Source organism: Pseudorasbora parva, chromosome 25 (genome assembly GCF_024679245.1).
Source record: "Pseudorasbora parva isolate DD20220531a chromosome 25, ASM2467924v1, whole genome shotgun sequence".
In the NCBI taxonomy this organism is placed as follows: domain Eukaryota; kingdom Metazoa; phylum Chordata; class Actinopteri; order Cypriniformes; family Gobionidae; genus Pseudorasbora; species Pseudorasbora parva.
Window position 1 is genome coordinate 30,318,685 of NC_090196.1, and position 13,540 is coordinate 30,332,224.

The 13,540-nt window shown below is 45.4% G+C and overlaps 1 protein-coding gene across 1 annotated transcript; it reads left to right on the top strand.

The window, feature by feature from the left end:
- The first annotated feature begins 196 nt into the window (after positions 1–196).
- On the top strand, positions 197–13,417 carry LOC137065041 (ras-related protein Rab-13-like). Its single transcript, XM_067436606.1, has 9 exons — positions 197–238; positions 625–704; positions 1,066–1,195; positions 1,412–1,538; positions 2,115–2,196; positions 3,135–3,249; positions 10,212–10,319; positions 10,422–10,498; positions 11,381–13,417. Exons 1-9 carry the CDS (start codon positions 197–199, stop codon positions 11,463–11,465), a joined length of 846 nt encoding a protein of 281 aa, XP_067292707.1. The 3' UTR covers positions 11,466–13,417.
- The last annotated feature ends 123 nt before the right edge of the window (positions 13,418–13,540 follow it).

The following is a 13,540-nucleotide window of genomic DNA, read 5'->3' on the forward strand; positions in this document are numbered from 1 at the left end:
TATATATATATATAGGTTTTTATAAATATAAATATACATATATTACATATATATTTGTAATTTAGTACAGTTTTGTTTGGTAGTTTATTTTGAAATAAGCAGTTATGTCCAATGACAGTTTATGTGTTATGTGGTCTCTGATTGACGCGAAAAGAACAAAATGTAGATTATGCAAAGATTTATTAAGTTGAACAAAATGGAGCTGTTGTCAATCATCATGACAATGAACAATAAAATTGTATGTCTTGATTCTTGTCATTATTCTGGGTGATTTACAGTCTCTCTCTCACACACCCACACACACACACACACACACACACACACACACACACACACACACACACACACACACACACACACACACGAGTGCTGTCATTTCACCATCGCCAAACCAGGTCAAACAAGACTTGTTTGTAATAATGCAATAAATGCATTTTCTGATTAAAAAAACACTTATACAAGCACCTCACCTTATTAATGAATTTGTCCTAAGAGACCAAGATGCATAATTTTAGTAATACTAAATACAAGTCAGTTATTCTTTCCACGTCATTCAAAACATCTAAATTCTCAATTTAAAGCTGAAGCTAAAATCTCTCTCATATCTCATCAACTGTTCCTCAGACAGCACAAGTGAAGGAACCTTTCCAGAGGAAGGAATCCATACTGGGCAACTATTTCACACCGAGGAAATCAGCAAAGAGGTGTGTTACTCACAAACTAACTGCTTTATGAATGCACATAACACATAACAATTTAAATATAATGCATATATAATATGAGCCAGCATTTCAAATTGCATTTCTCCGTCACAATCTTTAGTGATTAGTGGCATCAAATCATCGCCCAGTTTTCCCCAATGCAGCATAAAGTAATTTAGCATATGAAAATATTTGTTCACAAGATTATAAAACACTTACACAAAATGGTTTATGTTGAAACCAGGTAAACTAGTCAAGCTAGAATTATTATTGAGCATGTAAACTAGTTATCACCTGTAGCAGGTTTTAGCTTTTAAAGCACTGATTTAAAGGAGTTATTTAATAATTCATATGCATTTTAAAGGCAGCTGACGGAAAACTCAGATGACGAGGCCGAGGATTCAGACACCTCGCTAACAGATTCAAGTCCCAAGAGATTCTCTATAGCTGAACAGAGAGAAGACGAAACCACCTGCCAATCAGAGAAAACCCTGGTATTTGTTTTGCTGAACTACAGTAAAAAGAGATTTCATGAATGAACTCTTGGGTATTTGCATGATACACGACACACTTTCTGTTCTGCCGCTTCCAAACACAACAAACCATGTTGAGCTCATTAATTCTTGATCTTAACAGTAAATCAAATATTATTCTGTTTGATTTGGCATTTGACTTTCCAGTAAAAACGTTCTTCCTTCTTCCTCCTCCAGAGCGACACGAGTGATCCGCAGCGTGTGTTTAAGGTGGTGTTTTTAGGAAACTCGGCTGTGGGAAAGAGCTCGTTCATCCATCACTACTGCAGCGGTCACTTCCCCAACAACATGGCCTCAACTGTGGGTGAGATGCTGGATCTATGCCGCATTATGCTTAAGATGTGTTTTGGTCGATCGGATCACAGGTGGACGACACTGAATACAGGTTTAAACGGGTCTAAACCCTTTTGAGCTTGTCCACTTTCATCCACATCCAGAGGTAGTAGAAAACATATTTGACCGGATTGCTTTTGTAGAGTAAACGCTCATGTCGTCAAATGTGTTCAAACAGCCACAAAAAAACCATCTAATCTCCTCCTACTGACCTAATCCGTGAACATTATGGGATGTGCACTAGCCAGACAGGTTTGAGGAAAACGTACCAAGCACAATGTTCTCTCCGGTCGCGTTTATGAATTGTGCGAGTGTATTTCTTCCTTTAGATTTAACGTTTTGAAAGCCCCTACATTTACTTGCCCATAGACCGTCCCCCTTAAAGAAATAAGGACAGAAGTGGCAGAAAGTGGAAAAAAGAAACGGATTGAAACTTCAGGTGTAAATGGGAATGTGTCTCCCTCGTCTACTTGTGATCTGATCGACCAAACCTGCTGTAAACAGGACCTTTAATGTGTTGATAAGTCATGTGATGTTTGATTGACAGGGGTGGATTTTCAGGTCAGGAGCGTGGTGCTTGATTCCACACCCGTCGCTCTGCAGCTGTGGGACACTGCCGGACAGGAGAGGTCAGATGTCCCATTAGGGCTTTATACAACCAATATGCAAAATGATTCTCTCTAAGTGTTTCTTGCGCTGAATATTCACCAACTCTTACCACGGGTTATTATTTCCCTTTTGGTTAAAGGTTGACATATTGCATAAATGATATTGGACTGAAACATTTGTAAGGAAATATTTTAATATTCTACCAATGATAAATCTGTCTTAAAGCTTTTTGAGCTCCAGTTATTTTAGGAAAACATTCTGTGTATATACAGTTGTTGTATACTATAGCCTATACATACAGGCTATTATAACTACTTTATATAATATGTTATATTAATTCTAGCATGTAGTATACTATATACCCAAAACTATGGAAGTCCATTTCCACCACATAAGAAAAAAAATCATAGGTTTGAAGATCATAATTATGAGATGATTTTTTATTTTGACATACTAATTTATATTTATGAGTTGAAAAGTCAAAATCATGATTTAAAAAGTCTTAGCAGCATGTCTCATAATTTTGATTGTGATGATGATAAAAAGTCAAAATTATGACTCAGTATTCATAATTCGTAATTTTTTTATTCATTCATTCATAATTCATTTTGCTTTTATGTCATAATTAATATTTACTAAAGCATGATTTTCTTTTATAATGTGGCGGAAATGAACCTCCATGTATAAAGCATAACAGTGAATGTAATATATATTTTAGGCATGTGACTGGCATATTTAAAGTTTTGACATTGGGCTGTAGCCATTGGGCTACTTTTGGGATATTTTTGATTGGTCATTGGGCTACTTTTGGGATATTTTTGATTGGTCATTGGGCTACTTTTGGGATATTTTTGATTGGTCATTGGGCTAGTTTTGTTGCATAGATACGGCAAAGAACCCTTGAAGAAGCTTTATTCTAAAATGTGTATATAATATAACCGACCTGTTGCCCCGTCAGGTTCCACAGTGTCACGCAGCAGTACTTTCGCAGAGCGGACGGGATCATCGCTATGTATGATGTCACCCATGAAACGTCATTCACGGCTGTCCGCCATTGGTTGGACCAAGTGCAAGTGAGTTTGATCCAAAATTAAGTTTTTTTTTTTTTTTGTATGTTATTCCATATAATTAATTATAATATTTTATTACATTACGTTTTTTGCTCACTGGCCACTGTGGTTAGCGGTTTTCCAAAGTTACTCGCCACTAAGCATTTTCACTGTCAACAATACCATTACTGGCAACAATGTGACATCAATACCAAGGGGAAAAACTGCCAAACTGATTTTTTTTATATTATCTCAGAATCTGGCAGCAGGGTTATTAGGCTGCTGTCTCTTTAAGACCTGACGCACAGATCCATTACACTATTACACATGCGTTTTCTTTCTCAGCTCTTTACATTCACTTAAAGCAGAACTGACTGTGTTTATGTGAATACTCACCCAGACCGGCATTTTTACATTATTTTGTGTGTATTTGACTGTTTAAATGCAAGCAGTGGAAAAGAGCTCAATTTAATGCTGAGAGAAGGCTTTGTGTGCGCAGAGTTTTGGTGTGAGCAGAAACTGACATTTCAGCATTCATATGTATCGGAAAATCTACAGTACTGTGCAAAAGTCTTAGGCACGTTAGTATTTTCACCCCCCAAAAAATATTTTTAAGCCAGTTTTTAATATATTTTGCAATAGTGTGTCAGTAGGTTATATCATTCAAACATTTATTTTGCCATTAATTGTAATAAACCATTACAGTGAGATGTTTGTATGCAGAAGGAGGCTGACAACAGCTGTTTGATCCACACGGAGATCTGATCTCTCCATCATCGAGTTCGTCTGTGATTACATGAAGAAACTGAAAAAACTGCGACAACATCTCTAAGACGCTTGAAGAAACCTTCCTGCAAAGCTATAGTACTGTGAACAGTTTTAGACACTTGTGTAAAAATGCTGTAAAGTGAGAATGCTTTCAAAAATAATGTCATAAATAGATTTTGTTTATCAACTAACCTCAATAACTAAATCAAATCTGTGTTTGGCGCGACCACCCTTTGCGTTTTAAACAGCTTTTGTCCTGGTTCACGTGCTCATAGTTTTTCAAGGAGCTTTGCAGGAAGGTTTCTTCAAGCATCTTGGACATGTTGTCTCATTTTTTTCAGTTTCTTCATGTAATCACAGACGGACTCGAACTCGATGATGGAGAGATCAGATCTCCGTGTGGATCAAACAGCTGTTGTCAGACTCCTTCTGCATACAAACATCTCACTGCAATGGATTATTACAATTAATGGCAAAATAAATGTTTGAAAATGTTAACTGATTATCTACTGACACACTATTGCAAAATATATAAATAACTGTCTTAAAAACATTTTTGGGGGTTGAAAATACTAACGTGCCTAAGACTTTTGCACAGTACTGTAGATTTTTGGCACTACATTGCGCTTAGTTTATTACGTCAGATGCCCTTTTAAAAGATTACAATAGAAAAATGTATTATATATAAAATTCAACCCAAAGTGGCTAGTATGAGGGACTGCATTACACGCCACTGATGAAAGACACACACACACACACACACATGTGGCAAGGGGGGCGTGGTTCAGCGAGGTCTGCAGCGGGAGAGAGGGCCTCGGGACGAGCGGTAAGTGAGTGGGTTGGACGCAGATTAATAACACCTGTCTCTTGTTCTAGTAATGAGCGCGGAGACGGGATAAAACACCAGCGGAACCGGAGACCGAGGAGGGAGAGAGTCGGACTGTTGATGCCGAGACCCTGAGATACCCGGAAGCCGGAAGTGCGTGACCCGGAAGCGAAACTGAGCATACACAGAGACAAACACACGCTGAAGCGTGCATGTTTATTGATTTGAGTTATTAAGAATAAAAGAGCATCAACAGTCCTGCCGACCCCCGTGTCCTCTTCCTTCCTCACGATATCGAACTTGTTACACTGGTGCCGAAACCCGGGAAGGAAGCAGGACAGAGCCGCCGCCATGACAACGCCCTCCGCCTCGCCATTTGCGGAGATCATCACCTCGCTCGCGGCCCTCCACCAGGAACATCACACGGCGTTGCTGGACCTTCGGACTGAACAGGAGCGCCGCTTCGCGGCCATAGTCCAAGGCCAGCAAGAGGACCGCGAGCAGTTCCGGAGCTGGATGGACCGGGAGGTTCGCGCCGAGGCCGCTGGGCGGGCCAGCGCACCGGTCCACGTGCCCCTACAAAAGATGGGGCCAGAGGACGACCCCGAGGCCTTCGTGGACCTCTTTCAAAAAGCCGCGGAGGCCTGCGGATGGCCCCGGGCACAGTGGCCGGTGCGCCTCATTCCACTGCTATCCGGCGAAGCCCAGGCGGCCGCGCAACATCTACCGGTTGCGAACCTCCTGGACTACGATGACCTGAAGCGGGCCATTCTTCAGCGGGTCGGCCGGACCCCAGAACAACATCGCCAGCGTTTCCGCTCCCTGGAGTGGGGCGAGTCCGGTCGACCCTTCGCCTTGGCCCAACAGCTCCGGGACGAGTGCCGCAGATGGCTGCTGGCCGGCGGCAGCGACGTGGACCATGTCGTCGATCTGGTGGTGCTGGAGCAATTCATCGCTCGGCTCCCCAGGAAGACCGCCGAGTGGGTCCAGTGCCACCGGCCCACGTCGCTGGAGACGGCCATCAATTTGGCGGAGGACCACCTGGTGGCGTGCCCGGGGGTCGGCGCACCCCCACTAACTTCTCCCTCTCTCTCTCCCCCTTCTCTCTCTCTCTCTCGACCTGTCCCTCTCCCCAGGTCCCGCCCTCCAGGCCCTCCTCGCGTTCCCCCCAGAGGCCGGGGTGGGATGGGCCCTGGACCGTCTGGGAGTTCGCGGGTCCCGCCCAGGGGGGCGGGGCCGCTGGGGACGGGTAGTGACTACGGATCCGGTTCCGCCCCCTATCCGCGCTCAGCCTCCAACCCACTCCCCGCCGCCGGGGCGGCGGGTAGGCCTGGGCTGGCCTGCTGGCGGTGCGGTGATCCGGATCATTTTGTGGACCGATGTCCGATGATGGACATCGGAACAATGATCCGGATCCCGGACGTCCAGCGGACCACCCCCGATCAAGCAGGAGAGTACCAAATTCCTGTAAGTATCAAGGGGGGTACATATCAGGCCTTGGTGGATTCAGGATGTAACCAAACCTCGATCCATCAAAGCCTGATTCAGCCTGGGGCGTTGGATACAAGCCGCGTGGTTAAGGTGCGGTGTGTGCACGGGGATGTGGTGGAATATCCGGTTGTCCCAGTCACGATACGGTTTAGGGGAAAAAAGCATAGTGTTGAGGTGGCGGTTAGTCCCCACCTCCGGCATCCGCTAATTCTGGGGACGAATTGGCCCGCCTTTTCGGCGTTATTGGGGTCGTTGTGCGCGGATGCCGCTTGGGGAAACAAGGCTAGGAACGGGGCGGTGCGAGTGCAGGTTGGCGAGGCTGATACGGGGCCCGTGGGAACCGCTTCAGAGGAATCGAGCGGGGTCGAGAGACTGATTCTCTCGGACCGCGATGACTTCCCTCTGGAGCAGTCTCAAGACGAGACGCTAAAACATGCGTTTCAACAGGTCCGCACCATCGACGGTCAGCCCCTTCAACCCGCATTGCCCGTCACGTATCCTTATTTTGCCATAATTAAGGATAGGTTGTATCGAGTGACCCAAGACGCTCAGTCAAAAATAGATACAACCCAATTGTTAGTACCAAAGAGCCGCCGGGAAATGCTTTTTCAGGCGGCTCATTCTAACCCGATGGCGGGCCACCTGGGACAGGCGGCCACGCTGAATCGTTTAATGACCCGATTCTTTTGGCCAGGCATTCATGACAATGTGCGCAGGTGGTGCGCGTCTTGTCCTGAATGTCAGTTGGTGAATCCACTGGCCGCCCCAAAAGCGCCATTGCGCCCCCTTCCATTAATGCAGGTCCCCTTCGAGAGAATTGCGATGGACCTCATCGGGCCATTAGAGCGATCCGCACGCGGACATCGTTTTGCGCTAGTTATCGTGGACTACGCAACACGATATCCGGAAGCAGTGGCTCTCCGCAACATCTCTGCGAAGAGTGTTGCGGACGCACTGTTTCGTTTAATCTCCCGAGTGGGGATTCCGAAGGAAATCCTCACTGATCAAGGCACGGCGTTTATGTCACGCACGTTAAGCGAATTGTACGGATTATTGGGCATTAAATCCATTCGAACAAGCGTCTATCACCCACAAACAGACGGCTTGGTCGAACGATTTAATCGCACTCTTAAATCCATGATCCGTAAATTCGTACAGGAAGACGCCAAAAATTGGGATCGGTGGTTAGAACCCCTCTTATTTGCTGTGCGCGAGGTCCCGCAAGCCTCCACGGGGTTTTCCCCCTTTGAGCTTCTCTACGGGCGTCAGCCACGGGGGGTGCTGGACGTCCTACGAGAAACTTGGGAGGAGGGGCCGTCGTCGGCTAAAAACGAAATTCAGTACGTCATGGACTTGCGAACAAAACTCCACACATTGGGGCGGCTATCTAGGGAGAATTTGTTGCAAGCCCAGGACCGCCAGAGCCGGTCATATAACAGGGGTACTAAACTACGCAAATTCACACCGGGAGAGAAAGTGCTCGTTCTACTCCCAACCTCGAGCTCAAAATTAATGTCGAAGTGGCAGGGGCCGTTTGAGGTCGCACGACAGATAGGAGAGCTCGATTATGAAGTGGTACGATCCGACAGGAACGGGGCACGTCAAATATACCACCTTAATCTGCTAAAAAAATGGAATGAGGTGGAATCGGTGTTGTTGGCAACGGTGATCGGGGGAGAGGATGATCTCGGGCCAGAGGCGAGCATTAAAGCGCAATCAGTCGCGCTGGCCCCTGGGGGAGATCACCTCTCACCGTTACAACTCGCTGATTTGTCGAAATTACAGGCGGAGTTCGCCGACGTGTTCTCGCCCCTACCGGGACGTACCGACTTGATTCAGCACCATATCGAGACCGAGCCGGGCGTGGTAGTTCGCAGCCGGCCGTACCGCTTGCCTGAACACAAGAAAAAAGTAGTTCAGGACGAATTAGGCGCAATGCTCGACATGGGAGTAATCGAGGAGTCCAACAGTGACTGGGCGAGCCCGATAGTTTTGGTCCCCAAAACGGACGGCTCGGTCAGGTTCTGTGTGGACTACCGCAAGGTGAACGCTGTGTCGAAGTTCGACGCGTATCCAATGCCACGGGTTGACGAGTTGCTTGATCGGTTAGGCTCGGCTCGATTTTATTCGACACTGGACTTAACAAAGGGCTATTGGCAGATCCCCTTGTCTCCATTGTCCAAAGAAAAAACAGCTTTCACCACGCCGTTCGGATTACACCAATTCGTCACGCTTCCTTTCGGCTTGTTCGGGGCACCCGCGACCTTCCAGCGACTCATGGATAGGATTTTGCGTCCCCATGCTGCATATGCTGCGGCGTACCTAGATGACATAGTGATCTATAGTCACGACTGGCAGCGGCATATGCAGCATGTGAGGGCGGTCCTGAGGTCGCTGAGGAGAGTGGGGCTCACGGCCAATCCGAAGAAGTGTGCGATTGGGCGGGTGGAGGTAAGGTATCTGGGCTTCCACTTGGGTCATGGACAGGTGCGTCCTCAAATTGATAAGACTGCCGCCATTGCAACCTGTCCGAGGCCCAAGACCAAAAAGGAGGTGAGACAGTTCTTGGGGCTGGCGGGATATTATAGACGGTTTATACCAAATTATTCGGACCTCACCAGCCCTTTGACTGATCTTACTAAAAAGGGGCTACCAGATACGGTCCAGTGGACGGAGCCGTGTCAACAGGCTTTTACCCAAGTAAAGGCTGCCCTATGTGGCGGGCCGCTGTTACACTCCCCTGACTTTTCTCTCCCTTTCTTGTTGCAGACTGACGCGTCGGACAGGGGGCTGGGCGCAGTCCTGGCCCAGGAGGTGGAGGGGGGAGAGCGGCCGGTGCTGTACATTAGCCGTAAGCTCTCTAAGAGAGAAGCTAGGTACAGCACCATAGAAAAGGAGTGTTTGGCCATCAGATGGGCCGTTCTCACCCTCCGCTACTACCTCCTGGGGCGGGAGTTCACTCTCTGTTCGGACCACGCTCCTCTCCAATGGCTCCACCGCATGAAGGATACCAACGCGCGGATCACCCGTTGGTATCTGGCTCTTCAGCCGTTTAAGTTCAAGGTGGTCCACAGGCCGGGTGCTCAGATGGCTGTGGCCGATTTCCTCTCCAGAAATGGGGGGGGGGGGGCTGCAGGCCGGACGGCTCCCCGGCCTGAGTCGGGCGGTGGGGGTATGTGGCAAGGGGGGCGTGGTTCAGCGAGGTCTGCAGCGGGAGAGAGGGCCTCGGGACGAGCGGTAAGTGAGTGGGTTGGACGCAGATTAATAACACCTGTCTCTTGTTCTAGTAATGAGCGCGGAGACGGGATAAAACACCAGCGGAACCGGAGACCGAGGAGGGAGAGAGTCGGACTGTTGATGCCGAGACCCTGAGATACCCGGAAGCCGGAAGTGCGTGACCCGGAAGCGAAACTGAGCATACACAGAGACAAACACACGCTGAAGCGTGCATGTTTATTGATTTGAGTTATTAAGAATAAAAGAGCATCAACAGTCCTGCCGACCCCCGTGTCCTCTTCCTTCCTCACGATATCGAACTTGTTACAACACAATGTATGTTCTCATTAAATATCCTACTTGAGGAAATAGGTCAAATAAAAAAGTGTTTTGAATCTAGGGTAAACCCTCACAGGTGGGGATAAATTGACGGGGCTGGTTATATAATACAGTATGGCAGTATTTGTATGCTGCAGGTGTGCTTGTGCTGCTTTGCATACACGTCAGTGAGTGACTCTGATTGAAGGTTCACTGTGAAATTAGAAAGAGACTGTATTTTCCATGTGCTGTAATCTGGTTGTGTTGATTGTATGTTCTTGTGATTGGTTTATAGGATTACACAGCGTATAATTGTGTGTGTGTGTGTGTGTGTGTGTGTGTGTGTGTGTGTGTGTGAGACTGGCAGGAAAAGATGTCTGAGGGGGTGTGTCTGATGTTGTTAGGCAATAAGATAGACCTGGCGATCGCAGACAGGAGGGAGGTGACTCAAGCACAAGGCCGCAGACTGGCGGAGGTGATGATTCATGAATGACCAGCTCATCATTTCCCACTGACCTCAGTCATTTGCCTGTGTCAGTGTGTGTATAAGGAGTTTTGATGTGGTTTGTGTCGACAGCAGTACCAGGCTGAGTTCTATGAATGCAGTGCTAAGAGTGGACACCAGGTGGAAGAGGCCATGAACAACCTGACCAGGTCTGAAACTGGATTAAAGGGATAGTTCACACAAAAATGAAAATCTCCACATGATTTACTAACACTCAAGTCATTCTAGGTGTATATGACTTTCTTTTTTCTGATGAACAGAATCAGAGTTATTTTAAAAATGTCCTGGATAATCCAAAAATTATAATGGCAGTGAATAGCTGTTATAAAGTCCAGAAAAGTACATATATCATCATAAAAGATATCCACATGGCTCCGGGGGGCTAATAAAGTACAAACTGTAATCTCTAACTTCCGGTAACTGTCATACGCGTGTTCACGAGAGACTGGTGGGCAAGTGTAAGTTCTGGGAATGGACGAGGAAGCGCAGAGGATAGAGCGAAACAAAACTTGGTTCTCGCGATATTCTCGCCCGGAGCATCACACGCTGGAACGCCAGTCTCTCACGAACACGCTTATGACAGTTAGCGAAGTTAAGGATTACAGTTGTTGTTATAATTATGGATATTTTTCTTATAAAAACACTTCCCTTCAGAAGACCTTTATTAGCTGTCCGGAGCTGTGTGGAGCAGTTATATGATGGATAGATGCACTTTTGTGGACTTCAAAAAAGAAACAGCCATTCACTGCCATTATAAACAGAGGATTAGCCATGACATTTTTTTATTTAACTCTGATTATATTCCTCTGAAAGAAGAATGTCATACACACCTAGGACGACTTGAGGGTGAGTAAATCATAATTTTTTTTGTTTTTTTGGGTGAACTAACCCTTTAAAGCCTATTTTAAATTATGTGATCACAAGTAACATCTTTTCCAATACAGACCATAACATGCTATTAAATTACAGTGTATTTATTGCCAAATAGTGTATTTAAATGGAAAAATAATCCTTTTATTTCATTCTATCAGGTTACTTGCCTCACAGCAGGACAAGCAATGCGAGTCTGCGCTCCGTCTGGACGTCTCGGCCAACAAAGGGCGCTGCTGCAAATAACCACAGAGGCACTACACAATGGGCCTTTTTTGCGGGCAACCTCCCCCAGTTTCTGTTGAAGCCAATACAGGAGTAACTTAAACTGCAGTTCCTCGACTGGCCACTAGAGGCAGGCTCCAGAAGGATCAGAATCTCATTGAGCAACATGTTAAAATGCACAACTTTACAGCAAAAAAAAAACATGTTTACAGCCTGGTAAAAATTGTGGTTTTGGTCTATACGGCTAATTTTGCCCTTCATGACAACTGTGAGGGGGTTATTTTTTATATAACTCATTCGTTTACATTATATAAAGCCTTAAAGTTCTGCATAATTAAGGGCGTGGTCACTGAGTGACAGGTGGATAGCCATTTATCCGCTTGTCTGTTAGTCAGTGCGTCACCTAAGCTCCGCCCACATCCCAGCTCTTTGCCCCCTTTCTTTTATCCGGGCGAGACGCGCGATGCCAAGATGACAACGGCAAACTGGTCTCTACTTTATGCTTCAAAGCTGCTTCAGAATCAGAAATTGCAAGTGTTTTTTTTTTAAGGAACAATATGTAAGAAATGTATTTCAAATTAATCATAAAATGGCCCTGATATGTCACTAGACATTAAGAAAGCATGTTCATTTCAAATACTTATATCACTGACAGCAGTAGTCCGGCCAGGATATTGTCATTTAAAAGTTGTTGTTGCAGCCCTCAACTGATGTTGATGATGTCATGTTGTGTTTTGGCCTGAAGCTCCGCCCTCCACCTATCGACCAATCACGAAGTCAGTAGTGTTTGGGCATCCGGGTTGCCAGATCTGCTCTAGTTACCACAGCTGCAGATCTACAAACGTTCCTGCTGATCCTGCAGCCAATCTGGCAACCTCGAGTCAGGGGGAGGGGGAGAGAGGATACCTGCAGTACCAGTTTTGGCCACAATCTTACATAAACTTCCTTTAAATAAGTTTAGTTTTAGTTAGTTATTTGATGCTATAAAAACGGGGAGTGTGACCTCATGATTGACAGCTGAGATTGACGTCTTTCTCTGAGTTAAGTCATTACTGAGTCACTAACAGACTTTTTGGGGGGGATTTTTGGGAGCAGATTGGAGCTTAAGCTTAAATTTCTACATGTCCATAACTGTTTATTTCACACCAACATAATCAATTGTTCTGCATCTGTGCGAGTGTGGGTGGGCTTTTGATGTTTGCGGCTCTACTTCCTGCTCTTTACTGCGCAGACTCCGGTGTCATGACAAATCCTGTCCCTCTGTGAAATCGTGTCCGCTTAGGACCCAACGTGGTAGCTGTTTTAAATGCCTGATCAAAAGCTGTTATCGCAATCAAAAGCTGTTTAGGGTAAGTCTAACTGTGGTGTATAAACTAAGCTAATCGGGTAGCTGTATGCTATAAGCTAACAAAAAAACAACAACATTAAGAACGATATGTTTGATTTCATAACTTATAGCTTCAGTTATATACTACTAGTATATAAAACATATGATTTGCAAGACATTAAAGAGTATTTTAACACAATTTAAATGACAAAAATCAAAACGTGATTTTATATGAATACTAATCAGGCTCTGAACGGATTACCCATGGAAAGTTCTTACAGCCAATAGAATCGCTATAGGGTCCTAAGCGGACACGATTTCACAGGGGGACAGGATTTGTCCCAAATGTGCGCAAGATGTCAGCACCATATTCGGGCCTCCGGAGGCTTAAAGTACTTCAGTGGAATTTTTTTTTTGCAGTCTATGATTAATATTTATAACCTCGTCTACCTCTGAATGTGTTCAATTTTTAAAAAATAATTTAAAAATTCAGCAAAATGTGAATCTGTAAAAGGTTATAAAACACCATCTGGAAATGTGATAAGATTATTTAAACATACTCCCTCCAGTTGTCAATCTGTTACAAAAAACGATGTAATGCATATTTATTTTATGCAGAGACTTTATTGCCTGTATGATATTAATTCGTGGGTTTGAACAATAAATTGTCATATTAACATTTTTGGGAACTTAAATTGAAATTGTGAACATCAAGAGTAAATACTGTACTTATTTTTTGGGACTGGAGCAACAAATGTCACTTGCCTTC

Bases quoted from the DNA above. Each gene is read 5' to 3' on its own strand.
- LOC137065041 (XM_067436606.1), top strand. From the start codon at position 197: ATGGAGCTGTTGTCAATCATCATGACAATGAACAATAAAATT. The intron at 1,539-2,114 runs GTGAGATGCTGG...TTTGATTGACAG, and splicing joins CAACATGGCCTCAACTGTGG to GGGTGGATTTTCAGGTCAGG. The intron at 2,197-3,134 runs GTCAGATGTCCC...TTGCCCCGTCAG, and splicing joins GACACTGCCGGACAGGAGAG to GTTCCACAGTGTCACGCAGC.